The following is a 26,823-nucleotide window of genomic DNA, read 5'->3' as shown; positions in this document are numbered from 1 at the left end:
CAGGGGGCACAATGGGACCCAGTGTGCTCACGAGTACCAGCAGAAAGAAGCCTGGAGAAATGCAAAGTCCTAGTAGCATGACCCAAGGATACATTCTTGGCCTCTCTTCAAGAGGGGACGCCAGTCCTTGCAGAGAAACACAAAGAAGAGTCCTACACAGGAACACATACACTGCGTGCTGTTGTGTACCAGGCAGCACAGTTCCCCAACTCCTGAGAAGGACCAGAGACAAGGGCTCACAACACCCGAGGCCCTGTGGCACCTGCCCCTCAGTGCTCAGGGCCCTCTTCCCGAGGGTGAGGACAAAGGGGACAGAAGCCATCACCCAAGGGTGGTTCTCAGGGTTGTGCTGTCATCCATTAAAGGCTGGTTCTGAGGAATAATGTGACTGGCAGAGCAAAGGCTAGAAGAATGCACACAAATTGTGACATTTTATTCTTTTTTGCTCAGTGGTTCCTGGTACATGTTTTCAGTGCATTTTGCTTCTGGATTAAATGAGTGACATGTATGTGGCTTTTAAGCTGTTTCTTAGGGATGTGGTCTAGTAGAAATGACCATCCATGCCTGAAACAGGTCTCTGCCAGCCTCATGCCACAGAGGCAACAGCACAAGCCCCAGTCTCCACCACAGTGTCTCCTCGAGTGCCAGAATCCCTGCACATTCCAGGCACCAGCCATTCCACTCTGTCTCAGTGCCTGCAGGGCACACCCTAGAAAAGACTCCCTCAGGTGAGGAGAAAGCCCTTGAGTACAGGCTGGGAAGAAATGGCTCAACTGATAACCCCAAGTTCTCCACCTTCTGAAAGGAGAGTAAGAGTTGTGTACCAATGAGCTGTGGCCTGGGGGCAGGTGGCAGCAGGGAACACTGTCCCCCTGCCTCAGGACGTCCTGTCCAGAGGGTGGGCACAGATGTAAGCTCGCTTCTCAAGGATCTGTTGGGACACTTTCTTAATCTGCTCATCTAGGTTTTCTGGAGCATCTGGGAGGAAAAAAGAGAGTAGACAGGCGATCTCTCTGCACTGTGATGATACAAATACAGCTAAAGCGGGCATTTTTCCACAAAGTCAGCCCCACCCACTGCGAAGCAGTTCTGAAGGTGACCCCCTCCTCCATCCCCCAGGAAGTGATTCTGGGCTGCAGGTAGAGACAGGGATATTCATTCTGAATAACAAAGGGCTCATCCTGTTGTTCTCTAAAAACCCCAGACCATGGGCCGGCCCGGTGGCGCACTGGATAGTGCACCGCTTGGGAAGCGCGGCGGCGCTCCCGCCCGAGGGTTCGGATCCCACATACAGACCGGTTCCCGCTCACTGGCTGAGCGAGGCGCGGGAGCAACACGCGGGAGCAACACGCGGGAGCAACACCGAGGGTTGTGATCCCGTTGCCGGTCCCCGGTCCGGTACGGGGGCAACACTGAGGGTTGCGATCCGTTGCCGGACACGGAAAAAAGACAAAAGACAAAAAAAAAAAAAAACAAAAACCCCAGACCTTGTGGGGTAGCAGTGGGGAGAAGGCACTTGCTCAGTAAACAGCTTATTTGCGATTCCAACCTCTTGGTGGAGAAACCATTTCATCACCCTGCACAGCATATAATAGTCCTGTCAGCACCGCGGGGGGTGCCTGGGCCAACCCCCAGAACCAGCAGCCACACAAAATCAGATGCCACTCTCCTTGGCAAATGCCATGGGGCTATGGCCTCTTCACCACTGGTGGATGACAGGACTGGGCTCTGCAGGGGACATTGAGCCAGAGCCTCCAGTCCAACAGGACTGAAGGGTCAGAAGAAGTAGACTCTGAGCTGGGAGTTCCAGGATGTGGTCACATAGCCATGGGAGAGGGAGCCCACTGACCAGCTGAGCACACGAGCAAAGTGCCCATGTCCTCTAGGGCCCAGGACACCTGCAGAACACAGCACACCATTCTGGCTGGGTGCAGAGGCATGAGAGGTGGGTACAGGTATGATGTCACCCTCCTCGGTGAGCTCTCCCCAGGCAGCCTCAAGAATGTGACCAGACACGGGGCAGACACCAGCAGGGCCTGGCATGAGGGGACGAGGGCTGTGCTTGCTCCCCCTGCGGCGGCCGTGGCAGGTCTCTGCCTGCAGGTGTCCTGCCTGCCAGGCACGGCTGTGGGTAAGCCCCGGCCCTCACTCACAGCGGAGGTTTGTGAGCGGCCGCAGGCTCCGGGAGCCTGGGATTGGGCCATTCCCCTCCCCCAGCTGTCCCACTTACACTTGTCCAGCTGAGCTAGGCTGAAGAGGTTCTGGAAATAAGCTTCCACGCAGAACATGTTGGCCAACAGAACCTGCCAGACCCAAGGTCAGAAAGGAAAACTTGAGAGCCCTGGAGACTTTACCTCTGAGCTTCAAGGATCCCTCTCTGTCAGCCAAGCTGGGCAGCCTGGCAAGGGTCAGAAGGCCTGGCTCAGAAGTCACACAGTCTTGGGTTCTAATTCCAGCCCTGACCCAAACAAGGTCTGTTCCCAAGGCCAAGGGCATCAGCATCTGAGCCTCAGTTTCCTGCCCTGTGAGGCAGACATCATAACCCTGGTGTCCACAGGCTACTTTGGGACAGTGTGTGTGAAAAGCCAGCGCTCAGCAAGTGCTCATGACTGCACCCGCCTCCCTCCAGCAGGGTGAGTCATGTATGGGGCCCCCCCTCAGTGGGGGAAGGCAGGCAGGGTGATGGCACTAGGTCAGGACCCCTGTCTCTCACCACCCCTTGTCCTCCTAGGAAAAAGACAAAAGGGAGTGGCCCTGCCTCCTGAGCAGCACGGACACCCCCACAGCCATGGCATGGGATCCCCACCAGCCTGTCCGGACAGCGGCTGCTTGCACCCCCGAGACCCAGCCTCTCAGTGACCACTGCAGATGTCGATCCACCCAGCCCCTCCCTTCTGGGATTCCTGACAGGGCAACACCAACTCTGTCCCCATCAAAGAGCCGCGGGACAGAAGCAGGCAAGCCAGCTGTATGCGGCGGCAGGCTCACCTCATGGTCGTGGTTCTGCAGCCCAGTGCGGATGGAGCGGCTGGCCCGTGAAAGCACGGCCGTCATGCCGTACAGGTTGATGAGGATGTTGGCCACACGCTTCATCACCAGCTGCTCTTCCACGATGGTCTGGGGACATAGGCTCAGAGTGGAGACTGGCTACCTAGGGCCACCCCACTTCTCCCCTCCCCTGGGCCATGTCGCCTGTCTTTCAGTTCCCCCTTCAGGAACCTCGGTAAAGTGGTGTCAAGAAGGCTCGTCCATCTGAGCAGAGAGGCTGGCTCAGCTGCCGGCGGCTTCCCTTCCCTCTGTTCCCCGCAGGCAGGCATCGAGACACCACCAGGTCCCAGAAACTCAGCCAAGGCCACAGGCTGGTGCTTAGCTGCTTAAAGTCACCTTCAGCTACAAGGGCCCTGCCCCACAGATCAGATCCCTAGGTTCTGGCCCCAGTCAGGGACACCTCTCCTGATTCCAGGGAGCCTCTCTTCACCTGGAAGGTGCGTGGGAGAACATCGTAGGCAACTCACGCAGCAGGGCTTCCCACTCGAGTAACTGAGTGGCCCCAGGACAGGCAGACAGCCAGCCTGAACTCCGGGCCCCATCCCTCCATGGTGGTCAAGATTTCTGAAAGTTCTAGACCAAGTTCCAAAAATGGATGCTTGGAAGAAAATGGCCTCATGGATGTTATGGGCCCAGACCGGCAGGGCCCGGTTACCTTGCCAAAGCGGAGCAGCAGCATCTCGACAGTCCGGCCAAAGGAATACACGTTTTCCTCGAGCTTGTTGGCACTGTCCTAGTTAGGCCAGAAAACAGGACTCACTCAGCACCTCACCCCTACAGTGCCCCGTCGTGTCCCACCTAGACAGTGCACCCCCTGAGGCTCGGGGCACAGATGAAGTGGGGGCGTCTGGGATGCCTCAGACTAGCTGGTGCTCCCCAACTTTTCCTGGCGAAGCCTAGACCCCTAGTCCTTTCCCTTCTGGGATGGGGATATCTGGCAGGAGGGCCCCCAAAAAGGGGGGTACACCTGCTGGGCCCACTCACCTTAAGACTGGGGTGTACAACTCCAAGATTGCCTGTCAGCCCCAGGTCCACAGTTCGGCCCAGGGAATCCCGAATCCTCTGGCTGACAGTCTCCATGACTGTGATCACTCTGCCCCGTTTAAGCTCACTGCAGGAAGTCCATGGTCCTGTGACCCAGGGCCCTGCTACTGGCTCCCACTGCCCAGCAGCATGGCCCCCTGAGCTCTGCACCCCTCCCTCAGTGTGCGCAACCCGGGCTCCTGGCTGCAGGCTGAGCCAGCCCTTAGTCACAGCCAGCTTCCCGGTGGCTGTTTCCTGTTAAGGAATCTGCAAAGCAATCTGACCTTGGGCTCTAGCAGTGATTTCTGACTGCTCTGCCCCAAGGTGGAGGGAACAGGAAAGGAAGGAAGGTAGAGAAGAGAGAAACTAGTCTTGTGGTGGCCTCAGAGCCTGGCTCAGAGCTTGAGGGTCATCACTCATTCCTCAGGTTCTGAAAATCCAGCCACCCACAGTGTGGGAGCTCCCAGGGAAGGAGACAGAGTTCTGAGTCGAGGCAGGAGGGCAGCGTGACTGTGAGGCCAGGCAGTGAGGGCTTCCCCGGGCATCCGTCCTCTCCCGTGCCCCACAGGTGGGGTCCCACCCCGATGCCTAGCCTTCCATGCCCCGCGCTGGCCAGCCTGCCCTCACACTTGGGCCCCGGCCTAGACTGTCCTTTCCTCCTGCCAGAAAGGCCTCTGCTGGGGGTTGGGGGCCTCTGAGCAGACGGAGGGAAGGCACCTACCGGATCCTTTCAGTCAGGATGCGGCCGGCATGCTGCAGACCTGTCAGGGCGATGTACATGCGGAGGATTTCGTTTGTCCCCTGTGGCAGGCAGTGCAGCAGTCAGGGGCTGCCCCATTGGCAGCGCAGCTGTGTGCTGGGCAGGCCGAGCCACAGCTCGCCCACACACCTGCATGGAGCAGGGCTGTGACGAGGGTCAAGGAATGTAGAGGGACAAGTGGGGGCTGAGCAGCCAGCTGTGGACCTCCCGCTGGGAACTCCCACTGAGACCACCCCACTGGGTGTCATTCCTTTCCCCAAACCCCGACTCCTGGCTCCTCTTTAAAATGGAAACCAACTGGTGAGAGATCCTGATGCCCGAGGCACAGCAAGTGCCAGACAGACATCCACTGGCTCTGGGCCGAGGCCAGCTTCCTCAGGGAAGCTGCACACAGCTCCTCACCACCCATGATTCTGCCCCAATGCTGAGAGGCCCGGTGGGCTTCTGCCCACTGCACACCAGAGGACCAGGCTGGCACCTGATCAGTAAAGAGAGGAAGGGGGCATGTGGAGGCCTCCTGGCAGAACCACCCCCAGCTCTGAGCACAATCCCCACACAGGAGCATCTGCCGCACCCCCAAGGCTCTGTATCCTTCTGAGCACGCCCTTAAAGGCTTCCCAAACACCTGCTGACCACCCCACCCAGCCACAGAGGAGCCACCTCCTCTTCCCTGGCTGAAGTTAAGGCCTTTGGAGAAGCAGTCCTGGGCCAGCAGGGCAGTGAAAGGCTCTGTCCTCTCAAGCTGGCCCTCACCCGTCCATCCACCAAAGGAGAGGAGGACATGTGGAGCAGGCTTGAGGACAAAAGTAGCCACAGAATCCTTCCACTGGGCAGCACAGCCCAGAAGCCAAGACCCAGCTGCCAGAGCCTGAGGGTGCCCCTGTGACCGCACCAGCTGCTTAGGCTCACCTGTGAGCCCTCCTCCATCTAGGGTCTGTCTCTTGCACACCCCATACCCATCATCAAATACTGTCCATCTTCTCGCCACAGGCTCAAGTCTATCCCCTCACTCCCACTGGGAGCGCCCTGGCCTCTGGTCTCGTCCCTGCAACCCACCCTTCCCAGAACACAAATACAGCCAAATCACTCCTGCTCAAAAACCCCATGGCTCGCAAAATTCCTCTGCTTGTCCTGCAGGGTCCTCCAGAGTCTGGCTACTTTTCTGGTCTTCCCATCCCGCGCCGCACCCCCTCCCCTCTCCTCCTTCATGACCTGCATGGCCCACCTAGCAGGACCGACTGCTGCTCCCAAAAAGACTTCCTCACTCTCTGCACTCCTGTACTGCTGGCAGTTATGTCCCTGCCCCTCGGCCCAAATCACCCTATCCTCACACAGATCAAAGTCTTTCCTGTCCCAGACGGCCAAGAGCACGTGCTTCACGAGACTCCAGCTCTCTCCAGGAGGACGCTCACCTCTTTGTCTTGCGTGTACTTGCGTGTCAGCGTCCTCCCGGGCCAGTCATGCCGTACAATCGGAACACACCATCCCAAAGTCGTCTCTGGGGCCCCAGCATCCCCATCCCCAACCCCTTCTGGCATACGCTAACTGAACTGACCCTTTAGACTTATGAATTCATGGAGGGCAGCAGTTAGAGGATGAGAAACATCCCGGGCTCAGATAGCCCCCAGAAATGACCTTGCTGAACTGCCTCAAGTTACTTAGAAGGAAAACAAGACCCAGAGGGTGTGCATTTGAAGCAGAGCCAGAGCTGGGACTGGAAGCTGGGTCTCCTACAAGACCGTGTATCCCACTACACCCAGCCATAAGCAAAGATGACTAGCAGCGGGTTACCAGGAGGCAGTGGGCCAGTGGAAAGGGTCCTCCAGAGTGGGACCCTGAGTGAGCTGCTTGGCCTCTCAGCCTCAATTTCTCCCTCTGCAAAATGGGCTCATGTAGGATTATGAAGAGGATCCAGGGAGGGAAACCATAAGCCATCCCCAGGCCACGGTGGGCCTCCGCTGGGCCCTCAGCAGCACTTCCTAGGACCAGGAGGGTGAGAGGTGAGGACGGGGACGCCAGCAGAGAGCAGCATGGCTGGCACAGGGCCACTCACCTCGAAGATGAGGAGGATGCGGCTGTCGCGCAGCATGCGTTCGTACGGGTAGTCCCTCATGTAGCCTGAGCCCCCGAGGATCTGCAGCGCCTCACTCACGCACTGCCAGGCGCCCTCGGAGCTGAACACCTGCCATGGGCCCAGGGCAAGATCAGACAGGGCGTTGCTGCCAAATCCGTCCTGAAAGGAGGGCCTATGCCTAGGAGCTTGTGGCTGGGATGGAGCAGCGGCTGGCTCTGAGCAGGAGCCCAGGCCTTGGGATGAGACTGCCCCAGGGAGAGACCTGCCAGGCTGCCACAGGCAAGGGCTTTGCCTTCCTCCACCACACTGCCTGGCGCCCCTGCCCGGCCTCTCACCCCTGTGGGCCTTCCTCCACCCCTCCTCCACACAAGGTCAATGCTTGTTCTTTGAATCCACTTAAGATCTCACCTTCTCCAGGAAGCCAACCCACTCCCAGGCAGCCCCCTTGGCCTATGACCCCCTGTCTGCACTGAGCAGACACCCAGACACCTGGCCCAGCATGACCATGACCCATCTCTGTCTGTCCACCCCACTGTCTTGGGGACAGAGACACTGTCACATCTGAAAGAGGGTTGGCTCAGACACCAGTTAATGTCTGTGGTTACTGCTGAAGGGTGATGAGAGGACGAGATGATAAAGGGGTGCAGTTGCACCCAGCACACAGGCCACACCTAAAGACCTGCTCAAACGCTGCACGGCATTCCCAGCCCTCAAGGCAGGTTTCCTGCCAACACCAGAACGTCCACCTCTCCAAGCTGTCACACCTCTCATCTTCTCTCTCAAGTGCTCCATTTCAGAGACCAGTTTAAAAACAATTGTAGGGAACCAAACCAAGGTTGCCATCTTTTTTATCATAGCTAAAAAATGACAGCCCCCGAAACAAAACAAAAGCAAGAGAAAGCTCTACTATCTACCTCAAACAAACACCTGATAGGAGGTTTTGATACCAAAAAGTGGAGAGGCTGTAAACTCAGAAAGAGACAGTCCTTCCCAAGAATGCCCAGCTGCTGTTTTATGCTGATAGGAGGTGATGATAATGGTCTATATTTTCTCCTTTTGCTATAGACCAGTGATCAACTGGTGGAAACTCAGCGCAAACCCCACCGGGGAAGTAACTGCATGGTCCTACAAGCCAACACTCAGCCGGGCCCTGTTCTTTGCTGCTGCGTCCTGGAGCTGCCCAGCCAAAACACTGCACTCAGAGAGTGTGCCATGAACACAGGGTTGGTGACAAACTGACCCATAAGCTACTGAGACAAGGAAAACAGCAGGTGACACTGTGGATCTGAAAGGAGCTTTTAAGTCTCCCTCCAGTGCCAGCTCTCCGGTTATGCTGGGATTACCTTCACCATTGCCGCCTCCATGGAGCAGTCAGGAAACCCCGGTCGGTCCAGCATCCCTGCAGTAAGGTAGGCCATACTTTCCATTACATAAGCCTTCTGAGCCATCAGTGCAAACTTCTCCTGGAGGGTTCAGGAAAAACACAGTCAAAAAGCAATCTGCAGGTGGCCAGTTAGCTCAGTTGGTCAGAGCGTGGTGTTATAACACCAAGGTTAAGGGTTTGGATCCTCCTACTGGCCAGCCACCAAAAAACCCCCCCAAAATAAAAAAACAAAAAAGCAATTGGCATGGGCTGAGAACTGAATCTGCTAACTAGCAAAGAAGGTAATTAAGTCAGAAGCCTCATTGCCCAAGAGAACCAAGCCCAGACTTTAATAAAAGGGACCTATGTCAATAAAGCTTTCCAAGTCTGCTTCCCAAATCACCACGAGTCTCCAGCAGACACCAAACAAGCCCACGTTTCATGTCCACACAGCAAAATCAACAAACACGGTACTCATAGCCACTAGTACCTGAATTAATCCAAATTCACTGAGATTTTTGTTGAACTGTCTCCTTGTGCAGGCATATTCAGCAGTCATTTCTGAAGAAGAGCAGAGTTGTTAAAAAGAACCAGATGTTTCTGGCTGCCCAAAAATGATGTCCTAAGGCTGTCATCATCACCCTTCAAACGTTCAGGCAGGAACTAGGAGAAATGTGTCTGCTGAGACCAAACGCCCTGAAAGACAGAGCCCCACTTTCCAGGCTTATGTGGCTCAGAGACAGGACTGTCCACTCCTCGTGGTGCCTGCATGTGGAGTTCAGTCAGATGTGGATCTGAATCCTGGTGGCCCAGGTCAAGTGCTTCACCTCCCTGAACACCACCACCCGCTTCACAGAGTCGCTATGAAGATGAAATCAGACAGAACGTGGAGGTGCTGAGCACAAAGCTGGGTGCACAGAGCACCCAGACAAAGGTGGGGGCAGGCCCACACCTGTCACAGGTGTCCATGACCAAAGCAGGAGCGGCAGCCTGGTTTGAAAATTCAGGCCCAGGGCTTCAAGATGAGTAGCTGTGAATTTGGGTTGAGCTCTGAAAGCCCTGTGACAGGGCCTCCCGCCCAGGCATTAGCATCCCCAGCCCTGGCTGCAGCCCATGATTTCCAAATGCTTAGAAGTCGACAGGCCCCCACGTGCACGTGTTTCTGCACTGTGGGATCTCATCAGGGGTCCTGCATCCTTTGGGGGCCAGCCTGACCCTAAGAGCCCCCGTGAAGCTCTTCCACGGAGGAGTCCTCCAGACGGGGAAGCAGAGGTCTTGCAAGGAGCACGGCAAAGTGAGAGGAGCCCTGAGCTTAGAGCCTGACAGGGTGAGTTTCAGGTCCAGGTGCAGGGCCTTGGGCAAATCCCTTGCCCTCTCTGAGCCTCAGTCTCCTCACCTAGAAAATGGAAAGAAGAACCCAAAACAAAGCCGTCGTGTGCCCACCCTACCCTGAACTCTGAGAGGCCAGGCCAGAGCCTGGTACCAAAGAGGGACTTCACCAAGCACTCGGGAGTGTGCTGTCCTTAGCACCCCCACTTCCCTGCCATCACTTCCAAACAGCTAAGGTGGTTATAGGGCCAAGTTCACTGGCAAAGGAAAAGTTACATTTCAGGTGTCCTAACAGAAAAGAGCAAAGGGAAGATTCAGAGGCCGAGGGATGAGTTCCAAACCCGACCCCACTCCTCACTCATAGTAGAGAGGCACCTACAAGACGGGGACCCTGTGAGGAGAACAGCTGATGTCTCTTTGGTGCGGGGCTCATGGCCTGATGTCCACTAAGCAGCTCTGTTCTCACTGGTCAGAGCTGCAACCCTTTTCTACCTCTGACAGAACGTCTGCTCCCCCCGCCCCCATCCTTTGTGTGCAGGTAAAACAGAGGAACGTTGAAATATAAAGCCTGATGCTGACCCTGAGCTGGACCGTCTGTCCAGGGGGCCTAGTGTGGCCTGGCCTGCCCTGGTGAAACAGCAGAGCATCCGGGCTGCAGTGGGGGTAGCGGGGGCAAGACTGCTGCGAAGGGCTCCGGTGCCCAACTCACCTACCGATCAATTTCTTGAGCATCCCAGCCACAGCGCTGCCCATGCTGAATCGCCCACTGTTGAGGATGTTCATGGCCACCTGCAGGGATGGGGAGAGCCCAGGGTGCTGAAGGATGCAGAGGCACAAACCACACAGCGCCAGTCTATGTTCTCCAGAGGCTTTCTCAAAAACAAAAGGCAAGTCTCTGGAAAATTCTGTGCCAGCATCCTGGTCAGGTTAGCCATCCTGCCTTCCTTTGGGCTGGGAGAAAGCACAGTCACCACACTTCAAAGCAAGGTGATTTGGTCACGGCAGCAGCTCCCACAAACATCCTTGCGGCCACCTCCCTGCACCCACAAAAAGCCACCGCGCACATCATTCCAAAGGACCATGCAATTCTCTTGGTCCTCAGGAGAAGGAAGTAGAAACGAAGATTTGTGGGGTACACGCTGCAAGCTACCTGCATTTTCCCAACAATGTTTCAGGGATAAAGAACTTGAGGTGCAGAGTGGAGAAGAGCCCCTTCCGAGAGCCCACACCGAGGGTCCACCTGCATCCAAGCCCACGCACTTGCCCCTGAACCAGCCCCTCAGGCTGAGAGGACCCCCGTGAGCTGGCCACATTCCTTTAGTAATGCCACGATGGCTCTGTCGGCTTCTCTATCTTCCCACTTAACACAGGGAGTGAGCAGCTTGAATGAGGGGCAGACACACACCCTGGTAGCCACAATGCACTAGTTTTCTAGATTCATGGACGCTTCCCCTGACAGGCCAGAAAGGGCTCAGAGACAAAGAGCCAGTTGGTCAGCAGCAGGTGGTCAGTGGTGTGACAGGGGCTGAAGGGACAGTGTGGGTCCAGGGGCAACTTGTGATGTGGGGAGAGCAGATTCTGGGCAGCAAAGCCTTTGCCCAGGACACACCGAGTTGGGTCTGCCAGGCCAGCCAGGGAGGAAGTCACCCCAGGCAGAGGATGGACATGTGCAAAGCCCTGGGGCTACCTAAAGGGCAGTTCTGACCCCAAGCCCTAGATAGCCCATCAGGAGTCTCCAAAGGCAGGGTGCAGGCCCGTGGGCAGCGAAGAAGGCTGTGAACTCTATACCTAAAAGCTCGACTTCAATCGTATTTTTACTAAATGCTTGATTGTGTGTGACTTGGATTAATAAAACATGCAACAGAATTTGAATTGATGATTGTTAAATAACCCAAATGGGAGAATCTCAGAGCAGACCCTGTGGTGAAACAGCAGGTCCTTGGGGCTTGGAGCGGCTGGAAACAACTGCTCCAGATGACTGGGAGGGGCCAGCGCTGATACCCGCTCTCATCTGAGACAGCTGGGAAACTCAGAGACAAGGTCCCTAGTGTTGGCCTAGCCCCCAGCACTGGTTGGGGAAGGGGGCTTGGTTAAGTCCTGCCACAGTGTGAGATTCAAATCCCACCTGTAGAAATGGGGTCCCTCCCTGCCTCCTCCCCAGGGCCTGAGGAGCAGTGAGGGCCCCATTCCCTCTAACCTCTCCAGCTCCAGACTTCCTGGGTCTTGGGACACTCAATGACACTGGCCTCTTTCGACCTGCCAGAGGACTGAATTCTCCTGCATTTATTCCCTCTCCCTCTTTCAAAAGCCAGCCCATAGTTTATGAATAAAACTCAGTTCACGGCCCCTTCATAGTTTGTTAACTTCATTTAAATAAAAAAAGGGTTTGGCACTAGGCTTATTACTCAAAGGATCAAAGACCGGATAGGTTTTGCCATATCTGAAGAGGGTCTTGTGCCCAAACATTAGTCCTCTCCTTAGCCCTGGGGCCTCTCCCCCAGCCTGCTCGGTACCTGTGTGGTGTGTCACCTTCTCTACCACAACATGGTTTCTTTCTCCAGTACCCACAACTACATTCCAGATCTTAGTTTTCCCAACAGCAACATTCAACTCCCTACCTGTCAGTCTCTCCATCTTAAGAGGTCTGACTTTTCATAACATCTTTTGACCACTCCAAAGGGAAAAGTCCTTACTTTCATCCTGCATCAGCCCACTCAGTTTTCACTGGGCCTCTCATCGTTGTGTGATCTCTGGGATCACTCCAGTGTATTAGACTTTTTAGTATCCAGGCTAACTGGCAAACAATCCCACTAGAACCAAAAAAAATAAAACAACTTTGGAAATCTATTTTCCTTTGCATGTTAAAACAACTATCATTTTTCACCCATCACAATGGCAAAAATTAAAAAAAAAAAAAAACAGTGTTGAGAAGGATAGGGAAAGAGGCATTCTCAGCCCTGCTGGAGGGCGCAGACGCTGGCCCAACTTCCCAACAGGCAACTCGGCAGCATGGATTAAGAACCAAATGGTCACACCCTCTGATCCAATAATCTTACCGGTGGTATTTAAACTCAGGAAATAGACAAGTGTGCAAGGATACGTACATGGATACATGCCATGCAACGTGGCTCTGAACAAGGAAGAAGGGAAGACATGTTAAATGCCCAGTACCAGTGATCTGATGACACTAAATACGGTACAAAGTACAAAGAAATACTGTGCCACACCAGACATCATTAATACGTATTTACTAGCACAAACAGATTGCCATGATTTACTGATGAGTGAAAAACGCAGGCTATAGGCTATAATAAACAACACACACAAAATATTTAAGTGGTGCATATTTAAAAGATCGAGAAAGATAAGCACCAAAAATGTGAACCCTGGCAACTCTCTTGGGATGGGCTTCAGGTGATTTAATTTTTTCCTCTGTCTACATTTTCCAATCTGTATATAACAGCTGGGTTACACACATAATAAACAAACTGTGAACAGACACAGCTTGCTATGTGTCTGCCCTTCCGCCCCTCCAGCCCTCTGTTCTACTTCCACTGAGCAGCCTCAGGTGCCAAGAGCTTTGGCCAATGTCTTTTCTGATTCTCTTAACACCCCAGGAGGGAAGGGAGAGATTACTCTGATCCCTGCTTCACAGCCAAGGGGGGTGGGGCTCCCCTGGGCGAAGATACTTGTAAATTAGGGCAGGGCAACAATAAAAGGAAGAATAGCCCAATTTAAAAATGGGCAAAGGATATGAAAAGATACTTCTTCAAAGAAGATATACAAACAGCCAATAAGCACATGGAAAGACACTGAACATAAGTCATTACAGAAATGCAGATTAAATCCACACAGTAAGATACCACTTCACACCCAGTAGGATGACTGTAATTTTAAAAATGGACAATAACAAGTGTTGTCAAGGATGTGGAGAAAATGGAACCTCACATGCTGCTGGTGGGAATATGAAACAGTGCAGCCATTGGCAGATTTTCTGAAAGTTAAACATGCGGTCGCCACATGACCCAGCAATTCTATGTATTTACCCAAGAACTGAGAATATTTGTCCATGCAAACCTTAAACATGAATGGTCATAGAAGCTTTACTGGTAACAGCCAAAAAGTGGAAACCACCCAAATGTCCATCAACTGACAGATGGATAAACAAAATGTGGTCTCTGCATACAATGGAATATTATTTGGCCATAAAAAGGAATGAAGTACTCTACATGCTACAACGCAGATGAACCCTGAAAATGTTAAGTACATGAAAGAAGACAGCCAAAAAAGATCTCACACTGTCTATGACTGCATTTATGTGAAATATTCAGAACAGGCGCATCCACAGAGACACAAAGTGAAACTGTGGCTGTGAGGGGACGGGGCCAGTGGGAACTGGAAGGTACAACATGTCTTTTTGGGGTGATGGAAATGTTCTGGAATTAGACAGCTAATAGCTGCACAACACAGTAAACAGACTAAAAACCACTGATGTGCACATTTTAAAATGGTGAATTTTACACTGTATGAATTATAGAGCAGGGACTCAAGGCCAGGGCTGTGCATTTGCAGAACCTGAGCTTCTTCCAGAGCCGACTGGCCCGCTTGCTTCCACCTGCTGGGGAGAGAACCTGTCTCTTATCAAGGCCTTGGAGATGAAGGAAGATTCCCAATCCTAACCAAAAACTCCCTCTTCTAGGAGTGAGCCAATTTCCCAACCAAGAACCTCGCACAGTCACCAGCCAAGCCCAGGCTGGTCTGCTACGTGCAGGGATGGGACAGAAAGCTGGGGCTAACCAGCCACACTGAAACTGCACACCACGCACAGGGGCTGCGGCTGGCAACTCACCTTAAACCCACCTCCAACTTCTCCAAGAACGTTCTCAATGGGCACCCTGGTGTTTTCAAAATGGACTTCACAAGCTGAAACAAATGACATTTAAGACCTTGTGTGACAAATGCAAACCACTCTACACTGATTCACTGGCATGCAACTCACTCATCCAACATGTGGTCAGACGGTTCAGAAAGACAAAGTTCCTATCTTTGTGGGGCTTGTACTTTGGTTAGGGAGACCAACTATAAACAAGATGAAACAATATTGTGGTCAGTGCTACAGATGACATAAATAGGGAACAGTGATGGAGAGAGATGGGTTAGAATGGACAGATAATATTTTTATTAAGGGCTAAGTCAGACTTTTTTTTTTTTTAAAGCAGCTGGCTGGTACAGGGATCTGAACCCTTGACCTTGATGTCATCAACACTGTGCTCTAACCACAACTGAGCTAACCAGCCAGTCTCTAAGTCAGACTTTTCTAATGTGACATTTGGTAGAAGTTTAAAGATGAGAAAGAGCCAGTCATATAAAGTGCCAAAGACAGAACAATCAAGGTAGATGTACCAGCATTTCCTACGGTCTCAGGGCAGATGGGATTATTGGTTCCAATTCTTAACTCTAACACAACCACACCCCTGGAGCACCTGCTGCCCATCCTGTCCCTGCTTGCGGATGCTGGGTATGACCATGTGACTTGCAGTGGCCAGTGGAATGCAGCTGGCCCTGAGGCCTTAAATTTGCTTATGGGGTCTGACTTGGCCCCCTGGTGCTTGTGATCTGCTACAAGGAGAATATGCCCCAGGATGGTAAAGAAAACACAGGGCAGACCCAAACCCCACCCACATCCTGGAGCAGGCTGCTCGGGCCCCCACGGACTGAGAGAAAACAAGATGCTTGCTGCTGTGAGCCTTAGCATGCTGGAGGAACAGAGATGAGGTCGGTGTGAATGAGATGCAGCCAGGGAGCAGTAAGAGTGGCACGGTGACAGCAGAGGCTGGGAAGGAACAGGGGCTTCTGTACCATATTTTCTGTAACAATGTGGTTTTGCATGTTATGTTACATAAATTCACAACTCCTGGCAATTTACAGTGGAGCAAGGAGAGGCTCAGGATAGAGATGGTCATGGCTCCAGAATAGCCAAGCCAGGTGTGGGTGACCTGGGTCTGCCGATCTTTCACTCTACTATTACAGCCATGCTCCAACAGCTTGAAAGCGATGAAATCACTGTCTCTCTGGCTGCTGGGTTGTATTGAAGGCTCGTAGCACATGGGCTGCAGGACCAGGCCCTCCTCCCAAAGGCTCCTGTTCCTTTACAGGCTGCTGGGCATGAGGAGGACCCTGCCTGCCTCTCTGGTCTTTGAGCTATTTGGCCCTCTCTCAAGGGGCTGCTGCACGACACCAGTGGGTACCCCCCACCCAGGCTTCAGTGTGGACCAGACCCCTGCAGTGATGCTTGGTGGTGGCCACCCAGCTCCATCCTTCCACCTCTCTCCCCATCAACCTGCCAAGCTCTTCAGCATCTTAAAGATACTGCGCATGCTCTGTGCCCTCACTGCACAGCAGAGTCGCAGTGGTGATACTAAGAGCAGCAGTTAATACTGCTGTGTTTTCACAAGGCGGGTTGTTATCCCCTTTCCTTCAGCTGAAGAAACTGAAGTGCAGAAAAGTAAACCAGCTCGTTCAAGGCCACACACTTCTAAGTGGTGGGGCTCAGGTTATAGCCTGGGCCCTTTGATCCCCTGGCCCAAGGAGTTGGCATGGCAAATGCCACCATCCAGAACGTGGGGTCCCCAAAGATGAGGTGGCACACAGAAGTCGGCCTGGAGGTGCCAACGGTGGCCTACAGTCCCAATATGGTCACTCTGAGATCTGAACCAGGAGACCTAAAAGGCAGAGCGTGTGGGGACTCATGGCAGCAGTGGGCAGGCTGAGGACAACATCTGACAGGACACCAGCCTCAAGTGAACTGAGCACCGACCAGGGACTACAGGTGGGCCTGGGCAGGTAGGTGGAGGTTCCGGGAAAGAAAGACATGGTGTTTTGTCACGGAATGTTCACCTAGGACACCCCACGACCCTCCCCTTCTTGGAGCCTCCCCACAAGGCTGAGCGTGCCAATGGTGTCCTCACCTTGAAATTACCAGCGCTCACTGCACTGAAAGGAGCACAGTCGCTGTCTGTGGAACTCATGAGTTAATTTCAAGGCACTCAACTGCATCACCACAGACGGGTCTTTTATGGCATTCTTAATTTGATTTTGCTTAAAAGTTTAAGTGCAATCAAAACTATATAAATTTCATTTTATCTTGATATTTGGATAGAGCAGAGGGTCTGATCGCACTCAACTGCATCACCACAGACGGGTCTTTTATGGCATTCTTAATTTGATTTTGCTTAAATGTTTAAGTGCAATCAAAACTATATAAATTTCATTTTATCTTGATATTTGGATAGAGCAGAGGGTCTGATCTCTCTCTCTCTCTCTCTCTCACACACACACACACACACGCTACTTACTGTTGGAGCCCCGAATGCCTAACTTATCTTCAGGTTTCCCATTAGTGACTCCACCAAAGTCTCTTTCTACTATGAATGCTGTGATTTTGTCTTTTACCGAGCCATCGGAATCAACAACCTCAGTCTTTGCAAACACGGTAAAAATATTGGCCAGTCCTCCATTGGTGATCCAGACCTGAGGAGAACAAGAAAGGACTTTGCAGAAAATCAAACTCCTAAGCGACACCCCTCAGCTCTATCTTTGCCCGTCAAACTTCAGGCCAGACATACAAAGTACTTGGTTCTGCAGGAGCCCAGTCTGCACCGAACAGAGGATGGGACTCAACCCAGTGTCCCCAGAGCAAGAATATTCCCAAGAGACACAGGGGGCTGGGCCCAGGGGGTGGAGGAGGAGACAGTCACCAGTGCCAGGATAGTACAGGCTTTATTGCCAGATGACTGGGTTTCTTCAAGAAAGAAGGGATTTATTTAATCATTTCACAAGATATGCATCTATCAAAACATCACATTGTACACGTACATTAAATATGTACACTATTTTCTTGGTCAGTTAAGAAATGAGAAATAAAAAAAAAAGAAGGGGGAGGGAGGAAAGGAAAGAGGAAGAGGAGAGGGAAAATTAAAGGGACTGCTCAACAGACTGCAGGGAACTTATCTGCATTTTCAATCAAGCAAAAAAACTGTTAAAAAGAAAGGCAGGAGACAACCAGAGGAATCTGCTGACCAGATAGTAAGAAACTAAGGCATTATCAACTCATTCCATGCAATCATGGTATCATGGCTTTGTTTGTGTGAAAAATAGTCCTGTCTTTTAGAGACAAGTGCTGAAACTATTGTGGACGCAGTCCAGAGGTGGTGGCGCCGATGGAAGGAACATGGCCGCTGTGAGCGAGTGACCGTTGACGCTGGGCGCCAGGCACAGGCAAGCTTCTGAATATGTCTGAAATTCTGGGTAACAAAAAAACCCTCAGAAACAAACACATAAAAGCAGCTCAAGGAGGTAGTTGGTACTACTTAAGGACACTGCCTGGGAGCTAGACACCTTGGTTCCAATCCTGGCTCTGCCACTGAAGGGATGCAGGACCCAGGCAAATCTCTGAACCTGAACAATTCTCTGAACCAGGCAAGTCTTTGAGCCTGTTTCTTCTTCTGAAAAAGAAGAGTGGCATCTACCCAGTGGGTGGAGAGAGATGACGTGTGCGCCCTTTACAACTCCTGGTGTGTGGAAAGCCTCCCTCAGGGGGCTGAAGGCTGGGCAGGGAGGGCATGGCCATACCTTGGAGCCACTGAGGACAAAGTGCTTCCCGTCTGCACTCGGCGTGGCTCTGGTCCGGATGGAGGCTGCATCACTCCCACTGCAGACACAGAAAGATGTGATCAAGGGAGAATAACACTGTGAACAAACAAGACTGGTTTGGGGGCCTGAAAATGGAGGTGTTTAATACTTCGATTCAGCGGTTGGCAAACTTCTTAAATAAAGGGTCAGATAGTAAATATATCCAGCTTTCCAAGCTACAGGATGTCTGAGTCACCTTGTAACTCTGCTGCTGAAACATGGAAGCAGTTGTAGACAATCTGTAAAGACATGGGTATGTTCCAATAAAATTTCATTTACAAAAAAGATCAGGGGCCGGATTTGGCTGACCCCTGCTTCAATGCAGCAGGTAAAAAAGTGGCCGTGAAAACAACCTGAGCATGGTTTAAGCATGGAAATGTGTATTCCAAATGGGCTCATCTGAACTGCTGTAGGGATTCGTTCGGGGCACCCTAGGAGAGATGACCGTTCCCAGGCTCCTGGACAATGGGAAGCAGGATGGAGCATGGTCCAAGTGACAGACCTGCTATAAAAAGTTCCAAGTTCTACCCTAGCCCTACTCCATCCTAGCTGTGTGACCTCAGGCTAATCACACAACCTCACCGAACCTTAGTTCCTAATCTGTACGTGGGGATAGTACCACCCACCCCACAAAAAAGGTGCTTTGAAGCCTGAGTGCATTCTTTTTTGTCAAGGTGTGTTATAAACCACAAAATTTATTTAATAGGGGCTGTCAGGTACATTATCTCATTTGTAAGTCTCACTGGAACAGAGAGATAAGGTCAAGGTAAGAGAACCTCCAAGAACAGCTGCTGAGTTGATTCTTTGGCAGATTTCAGGTAAGCTGAAAGATTACTAAGCTGAAATTTGAAAGACTTCAGGTAATAAAAGTCATCTACTCAACAAAAACAACAGCCCTGTCCTAGTGAACCTTCAAAAATGCCACCTGGCACGGGGGCAGACCTGGCTGGCTCCGTAAGGCAGAAGGCTGCAATGTGCTCTCCCGACGCCAGCCTGGGCAAGTACTTGGCCTTCTGCTCCTCACTGCCGGCCAAGATGATCCCCTAAACCAAACACACAGACCAATTTCAGCTGTGGGGGAAAAGAGAGTGTGAGATGCGCTTGTGCAATAGTCTCCTGCTGAGGAAGACATTTACTCCAGACAAGAGAAGACAGCACAAGCTCAGAGTGGGCAGCCTCAGGCAGTACATGGGAGCCAAGCTGCAGAGGGACCACCTTAGGGTACAAGTGCCAGGACAGTAGCCTGCAGAGCTTTGGAGTCAGAGCTGAGATTTTCATCACAGCTGCTCTGTTTCCTGGCCTGGTGGCCTAGAGCAAGGAATGTCCCTTGTCCGAGCCTCCATCTTGTCATCTATGGGCTGGGGACACTCCCACCCACTGGCAGGATGGTCTGGATGTGAAATGTGAAGACACAGGGGGCAAGAGCCACACCTTGCACAAAGAAGATGTGTATCAATGTCAGAGCCATCTGCCCCCTCCTCAGTCAGTGCCAAGGGGATAAGCCTGTCTTTACTAAATGACTGCAGTGAATGCATGTGCTCTCTGGGAGTGGTGCTAAGCATGGCGCTCACTCAGCTCTCTTTGATGTCTGTGTTGAGCAGAAATAAGCCAAGTATTGTCACTAAGAGCTGTGTGACTGTGGACCTACTCTAAGATGCTCCAAGCCCAGTGGGTGAAGAAGGCACGTGCACAAACAGCAGGGGACACGCTCGGGGCCAAGTGACACAGGAGCTCGGGAGGGAGGCTCACTTCCTGCCCGAGGCAAAGGCATCTGACCTGGGCCTTGAAGGATGAGTCAAAGGTGATGGGGATAGGAGGATTCGCAGGGAAGGAATAGCATGACCCCAGGGCCACTGCGTGTGTGGACCAAGTGGAGCCAGCGTGTGCAAGGACTGAGCGCTGTAGGTGTGGCCAGAGTGAGGGAACTGCAGGTGGGACTGCAAGTGCAGCCTGGGCTCGCTCTCTTCCAAGACCCTGAGATAGTGGGTCTGATTCACTTCTCGTAAAAGTGAGCAAACCTCCTGCTTCCATGCCACCGTGTGACTCCAGAAGACCTTCAGAAGGCACCAAACAGAAACAGGAAACACTTGACCTTGAGGCCAATAGCCTGGTGTGCTGCCAGGGTCACAGCGATTGACGCGTCCAGGCCGATGATCTCCCCTAGTCGTGCGTACATGGTGTTGGAGAGGCCCAGGCCGCCTAGGAGAGATGGACCAGCATTAACCCCAGTCCAGCCTCAGATTCCTCCCACTAAGGCAAACAGCCTCATTGTTTTTGTTTTCTTTTTTATTATAAAGTAACACTAGATCACCTTTTAAAAAAAGAAATCACAGTATAGAAAGGTACAAAGAAAACAAAAATCACCCATACTCTTATCAACCAGAGAGAGCATTTTTGGGTGCACCCTTTCAGACTTTTTCTAGGCATACAAGCATATGTAGATATATATTTTTAAGATAAAGATACCTATACACACATTGAATCATTTAGTATGTTGCGAATATCTCCTATGACAGATGTAGATCTCTATAAACTCAACAGCTATAGATTTTCCCATTGCCCAGTAGCTACTGGACTCTAGGACAGGGCTTCTCTGCCTTGGCACTCTTTAACATTTTGGGATGAATCATTCTCTGTGGTGGGGTCTGTCCTGTGCACTGTAGGATGTCTGGCAGCATCCTTGGCCTTTACCCACTACATGACAGTAGCAACCCCACCACTTTGACAACCAAAAATGTCTCCATTGTCAAAGGTTCCCTTGTGGGAATTGATGCTCTAGGAATAAAAAGACAAAAGGATTAAAAAACCAAAAATCCCACTGAACTTATGTATAGCTGAACAAAGAGCAGAGCCGGGCCCTGAACTCAGAGGTATAGGTGCACAGCCCGCCAGCAGAGGGCATCATTCACAGACACAGAAAGAAAAGGCATTCCTGCCTGGCCATGCAGTCCCCTGAGCTTGGTGTAGGGGCCTCAGGGAAGGCCAGGGCTCTGCACCAAGCACCCCCTGTTACCCCCTTTCTACACCCACTCTGACTCTGTTTCTACCAAAACACTTTTGCTTTTACTCCTTTCAAACACTGAGGTCAGTTTTGCCTGTTTAAAAAAAAAAAAAAAAAAAAAAACCCCCCCCCCCCCCCCCCCCAGTATCACTAACATCACGGGGGAGATGGCAATGACGTGAGGGCAGGGGACAGATGGACAGAGACTGCAGGTGGGGGAGGAGCTGCGAGCCAGAGGGAACTGTGCACTGCAGGCCTAAAAAAAAAAAAAAAAAAAAACCCCCCCCCCCCCCCCCCCCCAGTATCACTAACATCACGGGGGAGATGGCAATGACGTGAGGGCAGGGGACAGGTGGACAGAGACTGCAGGTGGGGGAGGAGCTGCGAGCCAGAGGGAACTGTGCACTGCAGGCCCTGGGTGGCAGGCTGGGCACTAGGGGAAGGAGGTGCAGCTTGATCAGCAGAGAGGCCCTGGTTTGCCAGCATGGGGGATTCCAAACAGTCTTCAGCATGCTCCAGACTGAGAAAATTTGGGCGGCATGAACCTAAGGTTAGTGTTGCCTTAATTTCCCAAGGAGGGTTTTTAAAAAAAGGCAACATGACCATTATCATCTCATGAAAGAGAGAGCATTTTCAAATCAGAGTAAGATATAAAGCCAAAATCAGGGACAGAGAGTTGAAGTCTCACACCAGCACCCCCACCACACACACCCCCTGAGCCGACTGCAAGAAATGCAAAAGCAGGAATGAGGCTGTACCTCCATTTCTCCCAGAAACTGCTCAGGGGAACGAGGACTTTCCATCAATCAAGAAGGGATTTTAAAAAAGTGATTTTAAAATGTTATTGAAGGGGAAACATATACTACTCATATTACCAACCTGGCTATGTCTAGCAGCTTTCTTCTGCTATTTCTGTTTTCTCCAAACATTTATTTATTCAACAAGCTGATGACAAACAGATCAGGCCATCCACTGCTCCGGGCCCCACCTGCCTGCTTTCTACACTGTGGCCCACATGTGACAGTGAGAGTGCCCTGCTGCCTGTCAGGTACAAGGAGGGCAAATCTCGGTCTCTCTACCACCTCACATGGGGGCTGCAGATGGCCATTTGTGTAAAGAAGCACAGGAGGCATAACTCCCCCATAGGGGCCTGTGTGGCCGCATCCCACTACTAGAGGTAGCAGCATCAAGAATTATTTCAGGTCTTCTGCAGAGATAGGGAAATTCTTACATGCTTAGAAATGTGGTGGGAGGTTATTTCATGGGATGGATGTTGAGAGATATCATTTAACAGCTTACAACACTGCAAGAAACACACATATAAAATGAGACTCCATCGCTTAAAATATGCCTCAGAATCAAGGAAATCAGGCATCACTAATTTGTCCTTAATTTTCACAGTTTGTCTCAGACTGGACCAGCTGCAGGCGGAACACCGGCAGGAACTCATTCTACAGACTTCAAGGCCACCCCCCTTTGCCAAGGGGATGGTAGGTCCAACTTTAGTCTCTGGAGACAAACCCGGCAGAGAGACAGAACACCAAGAGAAGCTCCTGGTTTCCATGGCTTGCTATGCAAAACCTAACTCATGGCATGGCTGGAAAAATGCCCAAAACACTGAATCTCCAAGAGACCAGCTCACAGCCACAAAATACAGCCAACCCTTAAAGCACTACCAATTGCCATCTCCCCTAAACCTCAAGACCCTGAGTTGATCAAACGTGCAGGCAACACCAGCAGAGGCTCAGAGGACATGCAGGTTAAGAGCTGTGGAGCCTAGAGTCACAATCAAATGTCAAAGTGCCCAAGAGTAAAATAATCAGCGTGCGTGTGTATATGTGCGCAGGCAACACCAGCAGAGGCTCAGAGGACATGCAGGTTAAGAGCTGTGGAGCCTAGAGTCAACAATCAAATGTCAAAGTGCCCAAGAGTAAAATAATCAGCGTGCGTGTGTATATGTGTATACATGACTGTCCAATCCCTGTGAAACATTTTCTACCCCCCCGCTCCCTTCCCCATCTTCTTGCCTGTCCCCATAATCTCTACAGAATTTATTTATTTATTGGTGGCTGGCCAGTAAGAAATCTCTACAGAATTTTTTTTTTATTTGGCAGCTGGCCAGTAAGGAGACCAGAACCCTTGACCTTGCTGTTATCAACACCATGCTCTAACCAAGTGAGCTAACTGGCTGGCCCTCTACAAAATTTAGATGACCAACTCTAGATTAGGCAAAAGAGGCAAGCTGTAGTGACTGGCCAACTCCAATGAGGCAGAATGACACTGGGATCCTGAGGAGGCCTTTCACTGGGAGCTAAATACATCACTGCAATGCTCAAAGAATTATGGGGGCTGTCCAAAGGACAAAGGACCCTGCCGGAAGGTTCCCACTGTCAAATCTCCCACCTCGGTGTGCCCTGTGCCCTCCAGCAGCCAGCCCACCTGCCTTATCCCTTTGTGTGAGGACAAGAAGCCAGACCTGGTAGGCCCTGAAGCCTGAGCTCACCCCATACTGTGGTCCTGCCAACATCAACTGCTCGCTGCTCTAGGAGCAGTTTCTTTGCCCAGGAGACTAAGGGCTTCCCAGGGAGATGACAGCATAGTTGATCTCTGTTGATATCCTCCCCTCAACTGCCCATAGGAACCCGGAGAGCACACACACAGTGCAGTGGTCCTTTTCCATTTCAGGAAAGACAGCTCTTCCTCCCACAGTTCCCTCAGTCAGTTCACACTCCCACCCCATCCCAAACCAGCCACCCCATATTTAGCCCACAATGGATGCCGTCATTCATTCCAGTGGTTTTTCAACTAAACCTTATATATACTGCATTTAAAGTTCACCCTTTTTATGCACAAATATAGAGTGCTTTCTTAAGAGCCAAACCAGGTGGGTGGTTGTTACCTCAACTTACCATATTCTTCTGGAACCTGCATACCAAAAAGCCCCAGGCTCTTCAACTTCTCTAAAGTTTCCTCTGGGATTTTTCCCTCCTGGTCAATTTTTCGAGAGTCCACTGTCAAGAAGAAATATTTTGATTAAACAAAATCTAAACTATGTTTGTATAATATAAGTAAACAGAAAAATTTTTGTATAGTATATAATCCCAGTGTCAGAAATTTTTCAACACTGAAAGTCTACTCATGGTCATTCAGCATTTGTTTGATTTTATGTAATCAGTCCAGCAAGAATTGTATTTTCAAAGAAACCAGTGCTGGGTGGTATTCTGTTTCCTCATCTGGGTACCAGGTACACACATGCTTGTTGTATAAAAAGGCAGCAGATTACACACTGATGAGGTATAAATTTTTCTGTAGGTTCACTAAACTTGATTTTTTAAATTACCAGTGCTTTCCAGAAAATGAAAGCGTATGCATGCAACTCCCAGCACTGCAATGACATGTCAGGCTAGATAGCCACCTCTAGGCGGCATCTGAGCCTAGATCTCTCTCACTTTCAGAAACCATGGCTTTCACCATAGCCCACAGGTTCTGATGACAACTGACACTATGTAACAGCAATTCATTCATTCGCGCCCCACACTCACATGTACTGGAGCAAGAGTCAATGATCACTGACGTCAGGACTGCAATTGTGCACTTCATATGCATCAAGTCAAAATGCTCTTCTGAAGTGCTGCAGAGTAAACGTCATCACTACGACAAACTGTTAAAATCACCGTAACCTGCACTTACGAATGTCTGCAAACACTTATGAATGTCTGTTTTGGGAACTAGGAATTCCCCAAATGCAGTCCAAACCCCTCATTTTAATCTGTTTACATCTTTATTGATGTAATTTGTGTTTCACAACCTGCACATATTTAAAGCGTGTAATTTGTTGAATTCTGACATGTGTTTATCCATGAAAATATCATGACAATCAGTAAGAAAACATTTCCTTTTCTGCCAAAGGTCTCTTGGAGCCCCTAAGTGATCAATCTTTCTATCCACCTCTATCTCTGGGCACCCACAAACCTCCTTTTTATTTAATTTTTTTTAAAAAGATGACCGGTAACGGGATCTTAACCCTTGACTTGGTGTTGTCAGCATCACACTCTCCCAAGAGAGCTAACCGGCCATCCCTATATAGGGATCCGAACCCTTGGCCTTGGTGCCATCAGCACCACACTCTCGCAAGTGAGCCATGGACTGGCCCTAAGTCTCCTTTGTATCTATAGATTAGTTTGTATTTTTAAGTTTTATATAAATGTATTCATGCAGCATGTAGATTTTGGTCTGGCTTCTTTCACCCAGCATGATTTCCAGATTCATCTGTGTCGTTGCACGTATTAAACTCTTCATGAATTTCTGTTGTTCAATATTCTGTCGTATGGGGGCACAAATCTTTATCCAAATTCAATAAATAATATAAACACAGAGTCAAGAAGCTCAAAGAACTCCAAGCAAAAGAAATTTGCAGAAAACTATACTGCATGATAATCAATTTCCCTGAAACCACTTAAGAGCAGCCAGAGATGAAAGAAACACTGTGTGCCGAGGAACAAAGATAAAAAGGCAGCAGACGTCTTGTCACAAACAATGCAAAGTCAGGAGAGAGGAGCAGCCCATTGAAGGGCTGAAAGGAAGATATTGTCCACACAGAATCTTTTTGACGAAATGGACTTTCTCAGACAAGCAGACGGTGGGAATGTTCATCCCCTGTAGAGCTGCACGGCAGCAAATGTGGAATAAGTCTTTCCCACAGACCAGGGATGGCACAAAAAGGAAACCTGGTTCTAACCAAAGAGCGTGGAAATCGTTAATGTCAGCAAGTAAATGGGTGACCGCAAAATCATTGTTCCTGTTTCTACTGTGACTAAATGATAAATCAACAGTCTAAAGAAAAATAATTGCATGATGAGCAAGTTCTGGAAACATCGGTGATGGCCACACAACACACTGAATGGACTCGATGCCATGAATTGTACACTTACCAGGATTATAATGGTAAGTTTTATGTTATGCATATTTTACTACATTAAAGAAAAGAAAAATAACAAGGTACAGCAGGATTTATAATAAATGTAGAAATAAGATAGTACGAAACAGAAGCACACAGGACAGGAAAACAAAAACATTGTAGGTTCTTATCCTATACATGACATGATATAATATTACCTGAAGACAGACTTTGATAAGACATATATTGTAAACTCTAAAACAGCCACTTAAAAACAAAAGAGGTACAACTAATAAGCCAACAAATGAGATAAAATGGAATAATAAAAAATATTCCATTAATATAAAAGAAGGGAAAAAAAGAGAAAAAAGGGAATAAAGGATAGGACAAATAAAACAGCTAGAGGATAGATTTAAACCCAACTAAATCAACAATAATATATATATATATTTTTTTGTCTTTTTCCGTGTCCGGCAATGGATCACAACCCTCAGTGTTGCCCCCGCACCGGACTGGGGACCGGCAACGGAATCGCAACCCTCGGCGTTGCTCCCGCGCCTCGCTCAGCCAGTGAGCGGGAACCGGTCTGCATGTGGGATCCAAACCCTCGGGCGGGAGCGCCGCCGCGCTTCCCAAG

At 50.6% G+C, this 26,823-nt stretch overlaps 1 protein-coding gene across 1 annotated transcript in view; it reads right to left on the bottom strand.

Annotated features, from left to right (window-relative positions):
- Positions 1–404: 404 nt before the first annotated feature.
- ACAD9 (acyl-CoA dehydrogenase family, member 9) overlaps positions 405–26,823 on the bottom strand; it is a 44,524-nt gene continuing 18,105 nt past the window's right edge. Inside the window, exons 3-18 of the mRNA XM_008565183.1 lie at positions 24,199–24,300; positions 20,381–20,487; positions 19,231–19,331; positions 18,229–18,307; positions 16,953–17,127; positions 14,447–14,520; positions 10,311–10,386; positions 8,759–8,829; positions 8,249–8,368; positions 6,885–7,013; positions 4,793–4,872; positions 4,033–4,159; positions 3,704–3,781; positions 2,989–3,117; positions 2,231–2,303; positions 405–978 (exon numbers count right to left, since the gene is read on the bottom strand). Coding sequence (XP_008563405.1) covers positions 878–978; positions 2,231–2,303; positions 2,989–3,117; positions 3,704–3,781; positions 4,033–4,159; positions 4,793–4,872; positions 6,885–7,013; positions 8,249–8,368; positions 8,759–8,829; positions 10,311–10,386; positions 14,447–14,520; positions 16,953–17,127; positions 18,229–18,307; positions 19,231–19,331; positions 20,381–20,487; positions 24,199–24,300 — 1,622 coding nt within the window. The 3' untranslated portion in view covers positions 405–877. The remainder of the gene's footprint in view (positions 979–2,230; positions 2,304–2,988; positions 3,118–3,703; positions 3,782–4,032; positions 4,160–4,792; positions 4,873–6,884; positions 7,014–8,248; positions 8,369–8,758; positions 8,830–10,310; positions 10,387–14,446; positions 14,521–16,952; positions 17,128–18,228; positions 18,308–19,230; positions 19,332–20,380; positions 20,488–24,198; positions 24,301–26,823) is intronic.

The sequence above is a fragment of the Galeopterus variegatus genome, unplaced genomic scaffold (genome assembly GCF_000696425.1).
Source record: "Galeopterus variegatus unplaced genomic scaffold, G_variegatus-3.0.2 Scaffold196, whole genome shotgun sequence".
NCBI lineage: Eukaryota > Metazoa > Chordata > Mammalia > Dermoptera > Cynocephalidae > Galeopterus > Galeopterus variegatus.
The sequence above is the reverse complement of the archived record's forward strand: the minus strand, read 5'-3'. Positions and strand labels throughout refer to the sequence as shown.